The sequence below is a fragment of the Aphanomyces astaci genome (assembly GCF_000520075.1).
Source record: "Aphanomyces astaci strain APO3 unplaced genomic scaffold supercont1.8, whole genome shotgun sequence".
NCBI lineage: Eukaryota > Oomycota > Saprolegniomycetes > Saprolegniales > Verrucalvaceae > Aphanomyces > Aphanomyces astaci.
In genome coordinates, this window is record NW_009798271.1 from 486596 (window position 1) to 498714 (window position 12119).

General features: G+C 53.1%; 6 protein-coding genes across 6 annotated transcripts; 3 read left to right on the plus strand and 3 right to left on the minus strand.

Moving 5' to 3' along the window:
* Positions 1-595: 595 nt before the first annotated feature.
* On the plus strand, positions 596-2349 carry H257_04635 (hypothetical protein). Its single transcript, XM_009829227.1, has 4 exons — positions 596-1054; positions 1103-1454; positions 1510-1667; positions 1720-2349. The coding sequence occupies exons 1-4, from the start codon at positions 668-670 to the stop codon at positions 2245-2247; spliced, it is 1425 nt and encodes a 474-aa protein (XP_009827529.1). The 5' UTR covers positions 596-667; the 3' UTR covers positions 2248-2349.
* Positions 2350-2579: 230 nt separating this feature from the next.
* Positions 2580-3089, minus strand: H257_04636 (ribosomal protein L13). The gene has a single exon (XM_009829228.1). It carries the CDS (start codon positions 3064-3066, stop codon positions 2641-2643), a length of 426 nt encoding a protein of 141 aa, XP_009827530.1. The 5' UTR covers positions 3067-3089; the 3' UTR covers positions 2580-2640.
* A 256-nt stretch (positions 3090-3345) lies between these two features.
* Positions 3346-5538, plus strand: H257_04637 (hypothetical protein). Its single transcript, XM_009829229.1, has one exon. The coding sequence runs from the start codon at positions 3357-3359 to the stop codon at positions 5310-5312; it is 1956 nt and encodes a 651-aa protein (XP_009827531.1). The 5' UTR covers positions 3346-3356; the 3' UTR covers positions 5313-5538.
* A 515-nt stretch (positions 5539-6053) lies between these two features.
* On the plus strand, positions 6054-11896 carry H257_04638 (hypothetical protein). The gene is made up of 4 exons (XM_009829230.1): positions 6054-6888; positions 6963-7310; positions 7358-9491; positions 11638-11896. The coding sequence occupies exons 1-3, from the start codon at positions 6089-6091 to the stop codon at positions 8478-8480; spliced, it is 2271 nt and encodes a 756-aa protein (XP_009827532.1). The 5' UTR covers positions 6054-6088; the 3' UTR covers positions 8481-9491; positions 11638-11896.
* On the minus strand, positions 8529-10049 carry H257_04639 (hypothetical protein; the record flags this gene model as incomplete). Its single annotated transcript, XM_009829231.1, has 1 exon — positions 8529-10049. The coding sequence occupies one exon, from the start codon at positions 10047-10049 to the stop codon at positions 8607-8609; it is 1443 nt and encodes a 480-aa protein (XP_009827533.1). The 3' UTR covers positions 8529-8606.
* Positions 10366-11887, minus strand: H257_04640 (hypothetical protein). The gene has a single exon (XM_009829232.1). The coding sequence runs from the start codon at positions 11866-11868 to the stop codon at positions 10417-10419; it is 1452 nt and encodes a 483-aa protein (XP_009827534.1). The 5' UTR covers positions 11869-11887; the 3' UTR covers positions 10366-10416.
* Positions 11897-12119: the final 223 nt, after the last annotated feature.

Genomic DNA, 12119 nt, shown 5'->3' on the forward strand with positions numbered 1-12119 from the left:
CGGGGGCCGAGTACAGTGCGGATTGCTACCTACTACTACTGTTGAACGCTAAGAGTTTCAATCATCAATCGAAAATTGGCAGACACGAGGATTCGAAGTACAACTCAAACCCTTACTGATGAGTCATGATCCGCCAACCGATATGTAGCTTAGCCGAAATCATATAAATGCACACCTCATACCAGTACAGATGCCGCGACTGCTCATCGTGAAACCTACTCAACCAGGGCCTCTAAACCATACTGGTACTGATGTTAGTGATTCAAGAGCATGGCAAAGCCAACGTCGATCGATGGTGCCGTCAACGCCACCGACCAGATTGCCAGGTTGTAGCCGTTACCGACGGTTACATGCGCACTTTATCGGGTTCATCCACCAACGATGAATTGTGATTGGCTTGCGGGATATATCCGGATAATGAGACTTCCGGTTACATTTTGCCGGCATACAAACGGCAAGAGAGAGGGTCGGCCATAGGTTTTCGCAAGGGAGAATGGAGGGGGAAAAATAGAAAAAAAGGACGGCAACGTGGTAGGTTGAATACAAATATCAAGTATAATTTTATTCCAACGTCCCAATAGATTCGAGCAGTTCACTTTTGCAATCGCAAGTTGCATCCACCAACCTCACCGCCGCGCCGACTAGAAGCACAGGACATATTGAGTCGATGGGCGGCCTCATGCAGGATGTAAACACTCGATGGTCCGACGACGAACGCTCCAAGTTCATGTCGGGGCTACAGCAGTACGGATCGGACTGGAACCGCATCGCGCGCGTCGTCGACTCTAAAACCGTCCAGGAAGTGTACGAGTATGCGTCGTTGCATTACAAGACGATGATGACGGGAAAAGACCTGCGCAGCTTGGAATCCATGCAGACCAGTGGTTCTATCATTTCCGACCAAATGAAATCGTCCACGGACAGCCTCCCTGGCGGCGGGACTGCTCTAGTGTCGTCGTTTCTACCTGCTGGGAGCGTTGGCCCAGTCGTCAGTCCCACCAACTCGACTAGCGACGACATCGTCAAGTGCAAACAAGTCTATCATGCTTCTGAAGTAAGTTTCAACGAGTTGTCTATCCCTTGACAACTTGGTTCTTCGTAGGCATCGACGCAGGATGAAAACTGTGCCACCCACGAACCCAACACAGCCAACAAAGTAACAAAGTCCGTCGACGCCACCACACTCTTGGCTCGGTCGTACGTGACAGGAGCGGTTGTCGTCCCCCCATCGCCACCCCCAACGAACCGCAGTCGATTTGAAGACAAGATCAAGGACTTGTCGGATGCCGACATCAAGATGTTGCTTCGCAAGCGCCTCCTGGACATGCAAGAACGGCGACAGGAATCCATGCTCAAGCGTAAACAGAACGAATCGTATGTGAACCACCAGCTCTCGGCATTTCACACGAGGCACGGGGCGTCGCCCGAGTCCGTAGCCTCTAAACCTTCCAAAGGTACTTGGCTCGTTCATGCCCGAGTCTAACCCATGGGATGGATGCACATCTGTAGGACCCTTGTCCAAGAAACGCAAGCAATCAACCACACCGAAACCATCTTCCTCCTCGTCCTCCGACTTTTTTGCCGGCGTGAATGCGTTGGCCATGGTGAGCTGCGAAGCTTTGCAGCGGTATAACCTCAAGTACATCCGTCGTGGCTCCGGTTCGCAGGTATGTTCGTACATGTAACTTGTCTTGGTGAGATCTCATCGACGATCCGTAGCCCCATGTTGTCCTTCACGACGACGACGGTGCCGCCGGTGCCGACAACGACGACGAAGACGACGTCCCCCGCCATCATCGGTTCCTGCAAACGCCTGCCTCCCAACAATGTTCAGTGCCATGGGATTTCTCGATCGCGCCCAAGCTGGACGCCGACAAGATGGACAGCGCCAAGCGAGCCAAGTGGAGCGACGACGAGCATCGGCTATTCCTTGCAGGCATCGAAAAGCACGGCCGCAAGTGGAAAAAGGTGCAAGAGCATGTGCCGACCAAGAGCCGCGACCAGATCCGGACGCATGCGTATGCCCATTTTGCCAAGGTACAGTCCAATAAGGTCGAGCACGGGGACGTGCTGGAAGTAGCGGGGTTCCTCAGCTCCCTGGCTCAAGTGCCGCCGACTCCTACAGCAGCGGAACACAACGAGGTGCTGCCTGCCGATCAAGGGCCAAGGGGTGCTTCGTTGCTAGAGGACGAAATTCAACCGCCACCAGCAGCAGCACCAGGAGCTGCGAATATGCTGGGCGTATGAAGTCGACATATGCGAACAGAAGATATTTAGGGGCGCGACATGATAAGATGGCACATGTACTAGGAACCAGTAATGCTCAATAGTACGACGAGTTTGGGGAGATATGTGCTACTGTATGTCTGGGGTACTGAATCGGCCAAAGCTCACGGTAGGTACTCGAGTACCAGCCACTGTAACCAGCCACGTATGTACGTACGTACAGGCTAGCAGCAGCCTGTTTGGTCTGAGGATATTGACGCAGGGCTACATGCATCTGCTACATTGCGGAAGACAGCATGTGGGGCACGTCGGTAGGCTGAACAGCCTCGGACAGATGCAGCACGAGGGGAAGATATCCATGTTGAATGACGTCGTGTTGATGAATTCTGTTATATAGTACTTCCTGGAATGACTCTAGAGGAACTTGGGGTTGGGCCCCAATTCAGCGTGGAACGTGTGCTCGTCGCCAGGGAAGATCTTCAACTTGTCCACCTGCAACGCGCGCATCTTGTTCTTGGGCAACATGCCCATCACGGCCTTGCGAAGGATGTCGGTCGTGTCCTTGTCCTTGATCTGCTGCGCCGTGCGGGTCTTCAGACCACCAGGGTACATCGTGTGCCATCTGTACAGCTTGTCGCTCCACTTGTTACCGGTCAGCACAATGTGCTCGGCGTTCAACACTACGACCACGTCGCCGCAGTCCACGTTGGGCATGTACGTGGGTTTGTGCTTTCCCCGCAGGATGGGGGCCAATTGAGATGCCAGGCGACCTACGACTTGTCCCTTGGCGTCCACGACATGGTACGCGGTGTGTCCAAGACGGCTGATGCGACCGCTCATGCTGCTCCTTGGTTCTTGCGGACAAAAGTGGTGGCATGCATTCACCAGTCATGAGAATACGGATAATTAACCGGATTGTAATGATGTCTCGAAACTGGTTCCAGACGTTTCATAACAGCATCAAACGACCTACCGACAGGGTTTAAAACTGAAACAAACAGGTTCGAAACGATTGTTTCAAACGCTGAGATCACATTTCAACCGCTCTCTGTTTCTTTCGCCTACAATATACTGTCGTTGAGTATGGTGGCGTTTTATTCACTTGGTTTTTTTTCACTACCAAAGCAACCATGCCACGCCCGCCAGATTCGGTGTGGGCGCATTTTCGTCGCGATGACACGCAGAGGCGAGCCATCTGCAAGTTCTGCCACCACAACATGGTCGGTCTAGTCAACCGCATGCGTGTGCACCTGGGCAAGCGATGTCCCGACTGTCCTCCTTCTGTCCGCCTCGAGATGCTCTCCATGGACTCGGACGGGGCGAAAAAGGCGGCGGTCATGGCCAACGGCGGCGGAGGGGCAACGTTTCTGGCATCGCTCGACCCCACATCGTCGTATAAGCTCCACTCGTCATCCACAATGATGAATGACAGTGCCAAGTCGAAGAAGCGGAAAGGGGTGTTCCCAGAACATGGCAACAGTGTCTTATCTCCATTGGACAAGCAAGACGTTCAAAGCCTCGTAGCTAGGGCCATCTTCGGCGCGGGCCTTGCCGTGTCGGTGATTGAAGATCCATCGTTCGCCCGTCTCATCAAGCGTGTGGCGCCGTCGATCCCACTTTCGACCTCATTGACGTTGACCCAGCTGGACGCCGAGTTCCACGACCTGCAAGCCCAAGTCCTCTCCGACCTAAACGACATGGCGTCCGTGTGCGTGGGCATCGAGAGCTGGTCGTTCCTCCACAATCGCTCCGTGCTGTCATGCATGGTATACACGCCGCAACCGGCGATGTTTTGCCTTGACGCCACGCGAGAGTACGCGCACACGACCACGACATTGTTCCAGCGCATGGAATCGTTCGTGCTATCGATCGGCCTCGACAAAGTGTCGACGGTCGTCTCGGATGTCGTCACTAGTCCCAACATGAAGGACGCCACCGACCTCCTCCTCACCAAGTACCCCCATCTGACCGTCCTGCCGTCCTGCGCCCACGCATTTGATGCCATGATGACGGAGCTGCTGGAGCTTCCCGTCTTCCACAGCCTCTACACTGTCTGCACTCGAGTGTCTGCGTACTTTAGCCGCAACCATCTCCACAAGGCTCGGTTTGCCCGCGTCGCCCACGAACTCAACATCGAAGACCCAGCCAATGCGACCCAGCATGCTGCTGCTGCTTCGGGTACCACCACCGCCACCACCAGCAGCTCGTGTTTCTTTGGGCTTGTGGACATCCCGGATGGACACTCGAAACCGCCGCCGACGTCCATATTGGCCTGCCTCTGGGCCATGGAACGGTACCGCCACGTGTTCGATGTGCTATTAGCCGAAGACTTTGGAGCGCTCGACTCACTCGACTTGTCGCTGAGGGACCAGCTGAGCAACCTCGCGTGGTGGAGCTCGGTGGTGCAGTTCAAGACGATGTTTGCGCCGTTTGTAGACGTGTTAGAGACGCTCGAAAGCGGCGATTTTACGTCGCTGGCCACGTTTTACCACAAGTTTACGCTGTTGTGGACCCACCTCCAGTCGTTTCCGGTCCAACTGTCCCCGGACGTGACGCGCATCGTGTCGAAACACTGGGCCACGATGCGCCACCCCGCCATGTACACGGCGTACCTGCTGGACCCGCGGTTTTCTCCATCTTCGCTAGGCAACGACGAAATGAACGAGGCACTTACGTTCCTCAAGCACCTGTCGTCCCCCGCTCTCTTTGCCAACTTGATTTCAGAGCTCACGCGGTACACCGGCCGTTGTGCCGGCGTGTTTGCCGACGACGCCGTGTGGGAATCAGCCAAGCAGGGCTCGCCGCTGCAGTGGTGGAAGGGCTTTCTCGGCAGTTCGTGTCCCCACCTCCAGACAGTGGCCCTTCGCGTGCTCTGCTTCCCCGCGTCGGCCGGCATTTCCAGAGCCAAACGAGCCAAAGTTGATGCCATGCAAATAGCCAACGACAAGATCCTCAACGAAGACCAAGCCATGAAAGCGGCGTATGTGTACCTCAACTTGAACCTGTCCACAACCTCGTCGGACGATCTTGGGGCAAATGGTGCCAACAAGTTGGGGACATCCAACGGGGCTAGCCTGTGCATTTGATCTTGCAGTGGCATACGATAGTTGGCCGGGTTCTGGCTGAAAGTACTAGCCCAGGTTCCAGAGATGAGCACATTTCCACCGGGCCGTTCTGATAGTTGGATGAGATGGCCAAGGTGATAGATATTCCAGTAGGATGTTTGTGTGTTTGTGTACGGGGGTACTGGAAGGAACAACGACGGACATCCACAATAACGTTACTACTAATAGTATGGGCGCAGTTCCGTGACACTTTTTGGGACTCTTCGATGGAGGGGTTCCTTTACTCCAAATTGCTATTATAACAGTGTTTCTTAAAGAGGAGAATTAATGCAGTTCGTAGAACTTTAAATCAAGTCGAAATTCGTATTAGTGTTGGTGGAAAATGAATTAAATGAGTGGAAATATCCATAGGCTGAAAACAATTTCGAGCCACTTGATTTTATCCAGTTTTGTGCCAAAAATTGTGTCTGATTGGCTGAAAATTTCAGAGTGATTGTTTTCTAACGTTACCAATCATGCATCGTGGCACGAAACTAACTGTAAGTTGTCACGGAACTTCGCCCATAACGTTAACGTTACTATTAATAGTACGTATTAATATATAGTACGGCTGTATTAATAGTATATAAATTCTAACGCTTCATGTGTTTGCCAATCGGTAATATATTAATAATACCGGTACTACGCATTATAGTACTAAGTTACGTAGTAATAATGTACAGTATGCGGACAACGATTGAACGCACAAGTGAAATGCGTGGCGTTTCAGTGAAACTGCCAATGCAATATCATCCGAAATGGCGTCGGATGGACCTTCCGCCATGCCGCCGTCGACCACATTGCCGTTCAAATCTGCGTACGAACGCTATGTCGACACCGTGTCGGAGATCACATCGCTCAACATTCAGTTGGCGATGCTGGAAACGTGCAGCCACACAAAGTTGGGCGAGTTTGCACGGCCGTTTTCGGTCCGGTTTGGTTGCAAAACAACCGGCGGCGGGTCGCATCCCCCCGTGGCGCACCTCACGCCTCGCACAGTGTCGATCGATCACTTGTACGACGACAACGGCGTCAACTTGTACGAGCGATTCCTTCGCAGCCACATGCGGCTCGTGGCGGTGACCAAGTTGGCGTTTGGGCCGACGAGCGTCGAGTGCATCGGCGCGGAACTCGCGCTCGCAGAGAGCTACATGCGGGCGGGCTTGTGGAAGCAGTGCCATGATCATGCGCGAGTGGCAGAGGCCATTTTAAACGAAGACGACGGTGTCTTGAATAGTCTGTCGCCTGGTGGGTCGTCGCCCCTTAAGAGCCCAAGCTCAATGGTCAAGGGGCATGCAAGTCGAACGACAGATGCCCAACTCCATCACGCACGAGCGCTGTTTTCCAAGATGGGGGCGGCTGCCGGATTGTGTAGTCGCCACGACATCGTTGCTGCCTTCGGTGCCAGCGACTACTTCCAGCTCGTACAAGGCACAACGTTCAGTGGCGGGTCCACCAACGGGTTTACTGCGCTTTGCGACGCACAAGTCGCCGACGAAACGTTGGATGCGATCGATGTGGATGCCACTGGGTTTGTTCGATGGGATCAAGTTGTTTGGTATGTACGGTACATACAACCCCATCAAATTCCATAGGGCATTCGTTATAATTAGTTGGGTCAATGTACGATAGGTACCTGCACACGCAAGACGCGTCGTTTCAGTCGTACTTGCGTCATCTCGAGCGAACGATGCAACCCGAGGTGTTGGCAGCACTCACGACTGCATTTCAGTCAGTTCAAACCTCCCTGGACGAGATAAACACCACCAGCCACCTGGTGTCGTCCGGCTCGATCAGCGACGTCTTGCTCACCCACAACTCTGCTGACGTTCAGCGCATCGGCCACTACGTGAAGTCCCCCCCGACAGCACAAGGAGCCCTCCAAATCACTTGGCCCGAACTGGTCGAGGCTGCCAGTCGCGCTACCATCAACGCCGCCCGCGCCGGCATGCAGTGCAAAACGTTGCTGCTGCACGGACGGTGAGAGATAGCCCCTTCATGTTCCATTGTCCCTCACGTGCGTTTAGGTATCACATGAAGCGGGGTCAAGTGGATGACGCGATTTTGTGGCTGCGACGCGCGGTGGCGGGGCAAGTCGTGGTCGTGGGGCGAGACAACCATGACATGGTCGACTATTTCGTCGCGATGGCCGACGCCCTATGCCTCAAGCATACGCAGTCGTTGCAAGTGGCCAAGGACGCTCACGACCAATCGTTTGACAAGTGGTGTCTGTCGGAGGAAGGCGTGGCTGCGTGTCGGAATGAAGCGTTGCATATCCTCGAAGATGTCCATCAGTCGTCGCGAGCCAAGTCGTTCATGCAAAAACAGAAAACGATCAAGTTGCCATCGAAAAAAGAAGTCGAGGCCCTGGCACGACAAAATCTGCGCGATCGTCACCAGCATGGCGGGGTTGGCAGCAATAGCCATCCCGCCACCTCCATTTCCGCATTTCTAGACGAGGCCACGGAGCTCTACGTCCACGTGTGGACGCTGGAAGAGCAGCATTATGGCCGACAAGATGCCAACACGGCCATTGCCTACGCTGGACTCGGCAATGTGTACATTCTTCGCAACGAACCAAATGAAGCTGTGGGCTACTACACCAAGGCCATCGACACATTTGAAGCCGCTTGTGACGGCGCCGTGCCAGCCTCCGCCTTTCTTCGCATGCACTTGGCCAAAGTTCACATGCACCTGCAGCGAAAGGTCGATGCCATGACACTACTGCATGAAGCCGCCACGTTCTTCAAATCCCATGCGAGTCAATTCCTCGACTCGGAAACAACTCGACGGGATGCAGCCGCGAACGCGATCGATGCCTGGCGTGGCTGGCTCCAGCTAGCCAACGGCGACGCTCATGTGGACACACCATCGATCTACCGCAACATGGTGGAGGCAGCCGAAATAGGATACGGTGAGTTTAGCGTCGAAGCTGCCGATGCCATGGTCGCTGAAGGTCACTACTTGCTCAATGTGGGCAATACCGATAAAGGCGAAGAAGCGCTCACGGCGGCAAGCTACATCATGGAGATCCACTATGGCATCCATGACAAGCGAGTGCGCAAGCTGCGGCAGGAGGTTGTGTCTGTGGGGGCAAAGCGGAAGCAAGGTGAACCATCGTCGTCGCCGTTGCATTATTCCGTGTTGTGACAAGTTAACAGCTAACAGTTATTACTACTCACGTTAGTATTTTTTGTGTTCTGATTTACTGTTAACGCCATGCTAAACGCGAGGTCCACAGCCGGGGTGTTGAAGGGCTACCAAGTTGTTTCTTCACTACTCCAACGGTGCGCACGGCTTCAAATGACCCGCCACGATGTCGCTAACCCCAAATGCCTGGAAAGTTTGAGGAGCTTCGGACTCTTCTACGACGGGTGGTCCTTTGCCCCATCGGGCTTGGAGAATGGAGTTGACGTATTCGCAGTGCATTCGAATGTAATGCCACGTAGTCTCTCGGGTGAGTTTCTCGTAGTTGCTGTCCTCACTCGCCATACAAATCTGGCCACGTGGTCCAACCCAAAATAGAAGCCATTCGTCCCGCAGATTCGTCAACACGCCGACGGGAGTAGGTAGATACGATTGCTTGTCGAAGAGGGTGTGCGCTGCAATCAAGTACCCAGCGGTCTGAGTAACATAGCCGGAAGACAGCTTCTCCGATTTTTTCAGCTCCATCAACACCACCACATCGGTCGGACCAAGTAAGTCTCCGCATGCATGTGGGACGACGTACAAGTCGCAGGCTCCCGTAAGCTCGCGTTGGGATTCGCCCACAGAGGTGTTGAGATCGTGTGGAATCTTGGGCTTCACCGCGAGGTTTGGAAAGGGCTGCAGCATGTCGGCAACGTAGTGCAGATAGTTTTCCTTGTTCGTCGGGTGGCTCTCTGGCAGTTCTTTGATCCAGTTAAACTCACGAGGGCAGAGTGACGGGGGGGCTTCAACCGCTGGTAGTTTGGTTGGTTCCATGAGATACCCCAAGTTTTTGATTGCCGGCAGCGACAAGGACGATATCGCGATGGGTCTTGCGTCGTCTTGCTTGTGCTGCTTCAGGGCTTGGTTGGGGACGACCACGAACACGTAGACTTGTTCTTCGTTTGGTGGGAAAGTTCCTTCAAACGTTTTCTTGATTGAAAGCAATGGGTCCATCTTCTTGAAGGCTCGCAGGTCATGAACGTTGTTGGGGGTCACCGCTTGTGCGTCGATAGTGGTGAACCCGGCGCCGTTCGTTGCCATGTGCAAATCCATTTCGTCTGCTGGGAATTGGTACTTCTTCTTGATCGCGATGTTCCCCTTGAGGCCATCGACGACCTCGTCCTCGGGAACGGTCACAGAGAAAGGACTCCCAGCACGTCCGACAACAACACAGAACAATCGCCGCGTCGGGGCAGGCACAGCATGCTTGGGGACGACCACGAACACGTACACTTGTTCGTCGGTTTTTGGATAAGTGCGTCCAAAGCTCTTCTTGATCATAAGCAATGGGTGCATCTTCTTGAAGGCTCGCGCGTCATGTAGTTGGTCGAGTGTCACCTTTGCTGCGGCTACGCTGGAGAACCCGGCGCCGTTCGTCGCCATGTACACATCCATTTCGTCGGCTGGAAATCGGTACCTCTTCTTGATGGCGATATTCTCCTTGAGGCCATCGACATCGTCGCGCTTGGGAATGGCCACGGAGAAAGGACTCCCGGGACATCCGACAACAACACAACCCAATCGCTTCATTTTGAAAATGGACATTTGACCACTTCAACACAGGCGGAAACCGGTCAAAGACAATATTGGTGAACAATGTATATGTTCTCTAGTAGTCGGATACTAATAATATTATTCAAGCTCCCTGTCAAATCGAATGAACTTGTCAAATTAAGTGATGAACCGCCTGGCCAATCAAGTCGTCGAATAGGGCAAAATTGAGATATGTAAACCTAAGTATAGTGTAATATAGCCAAACTTGTTTGGATTGAAGTTGAAGGCAAACGATGGGGCATGTGGAACCATGGGGGTTTCCAGCACATACGCCATGTTATGAATTTCAAATTCCGAGTCACGTTATGCAAAGTTACTGTTGTCTTCATCCTCCAAGATGGTACTACTTGGTCAAAAACCCCGCATTGATGCCCCCAAACACAGGATGTGGTGTCGGAGATTTGGATTCGTCAATGACGGTTTCACGCTTGGTAAATCGGGATTCGTAAATGGAATTGACGTATGCGCAGTGCTTTCGAATGTAATGCCACGCAGTCTCCCGGGAGAGTTTCTCGTTGTTGCTGTCCACACCGGCCATACAAATCTGGCCGCGTGGGCCAACCCAAAATAGAAGCCATTCGTCCCGCAGATTCGTCGCCACGCCGACAGGAGTAGGTCGATACACTTCCTTGTCGAAGATGGTGTTCGCTGCCAGCATACACCCCACCGTCCGAGCGACATCTTGTTCCGAAAGGTTCTCCGATTGTGTCAACTCCATCAGCACCACCACATCGCTTCGGCCAAGTAAGTCTCCACATGCATGTGGGATGACGTACAAGTCTGACGCTCCTTTAAGCTCGCGGTGGCATTTGCTCAAACGGGCGTCGAGATCACAGGGAACTGTAGTCTTCACTGCCAGATCCAGAAAGTCCCGCAGCATGTCGGCAACGTATTGCTGGTATTTCTGGATGTTGGTCGGATCCCACTTACCCAATTTTTCGATCCACTCGAAGTCGGGAATACTCAGTGTCGCGGATGCTTCAATTGCTGGCACGCTGGTTGATTCCAAGCGGTACCCCAACTCAACCACGGTAGCCGTCGACATATCCGATATCGCCAAATAGCTCTGGTCTCTTTGGTGTACCTTGCGTGGACTCACACCAACCTCTTCTGGTTCGACGGTGACCGCGAACACGTAGACGAGTTCTTCGGTTAGTGGGAAAGTGCCTCCAAACAGTTTCTTGATTGAAAGCAATGGGTTCATCTTCGTGAAGGTTCGCAGGTCATAAAGGTTGTAAGGTGTCACCGCTGATGCGCCTGCGCTGGAGAACCCGGCACCGCTCGTCGCCATGTACAAATCCATTTCGTCGGCTGGGAATTGGTACTTCTTCTTGATCGCGATCTGCTCCTTGAGGCCATCGACGACCTCATCCTCTGGGACAGTCACGGAGAAAGGACCCCCATCACGTCCGACAACGACACAGAACAATCGCCGCGTCGGGGCAGCCACGGCATGCTTGGGGACGACCACGAACACGTACACTTGTTCTTTGTTTGGTGGAAAAGTGCCTCGAAATACTTTCTTGATTGAAAGCAACGGGTCCATCTTCTTGAAGGCTCGCAGATTCGCTTCAAGGTCGCCATGCAGACGGTGGAGTGTCACCGCTTGTGCGTCCATGGTGGAGAATCCGGCACCATTCGTCGCCATATACAGGTCCAATTCATCGGGTGGAAATTGGTACTTCTTCTTGATCGCGATCTGCTCCTTGAGACCATCGACGACCTCATCCTCAGGGACAGTCACGGAGAAAGGACTACCGACACCTCCGACAACGACACAGAACAATCGCAGCATTTTGAAAATTGGGATTGATGTACAATTCAGAATTTCAGAAACTGACGTTGAACTGTCGGCAGATAAACTGTCAGAACAGAATTTGCGAGTTTTGCCCAAACTGGGTTTCCGATTTCCCACTTTGGACGCAAACATCTAAAAAAACAGTAGTATTAATATTTTGAGTACACTCCATTTTACTACGTAGTATGCCATTTGTGCCAAATTGTAACCGACAGGCGCTAGGATCTCACTCATCCATTGCAATCAGT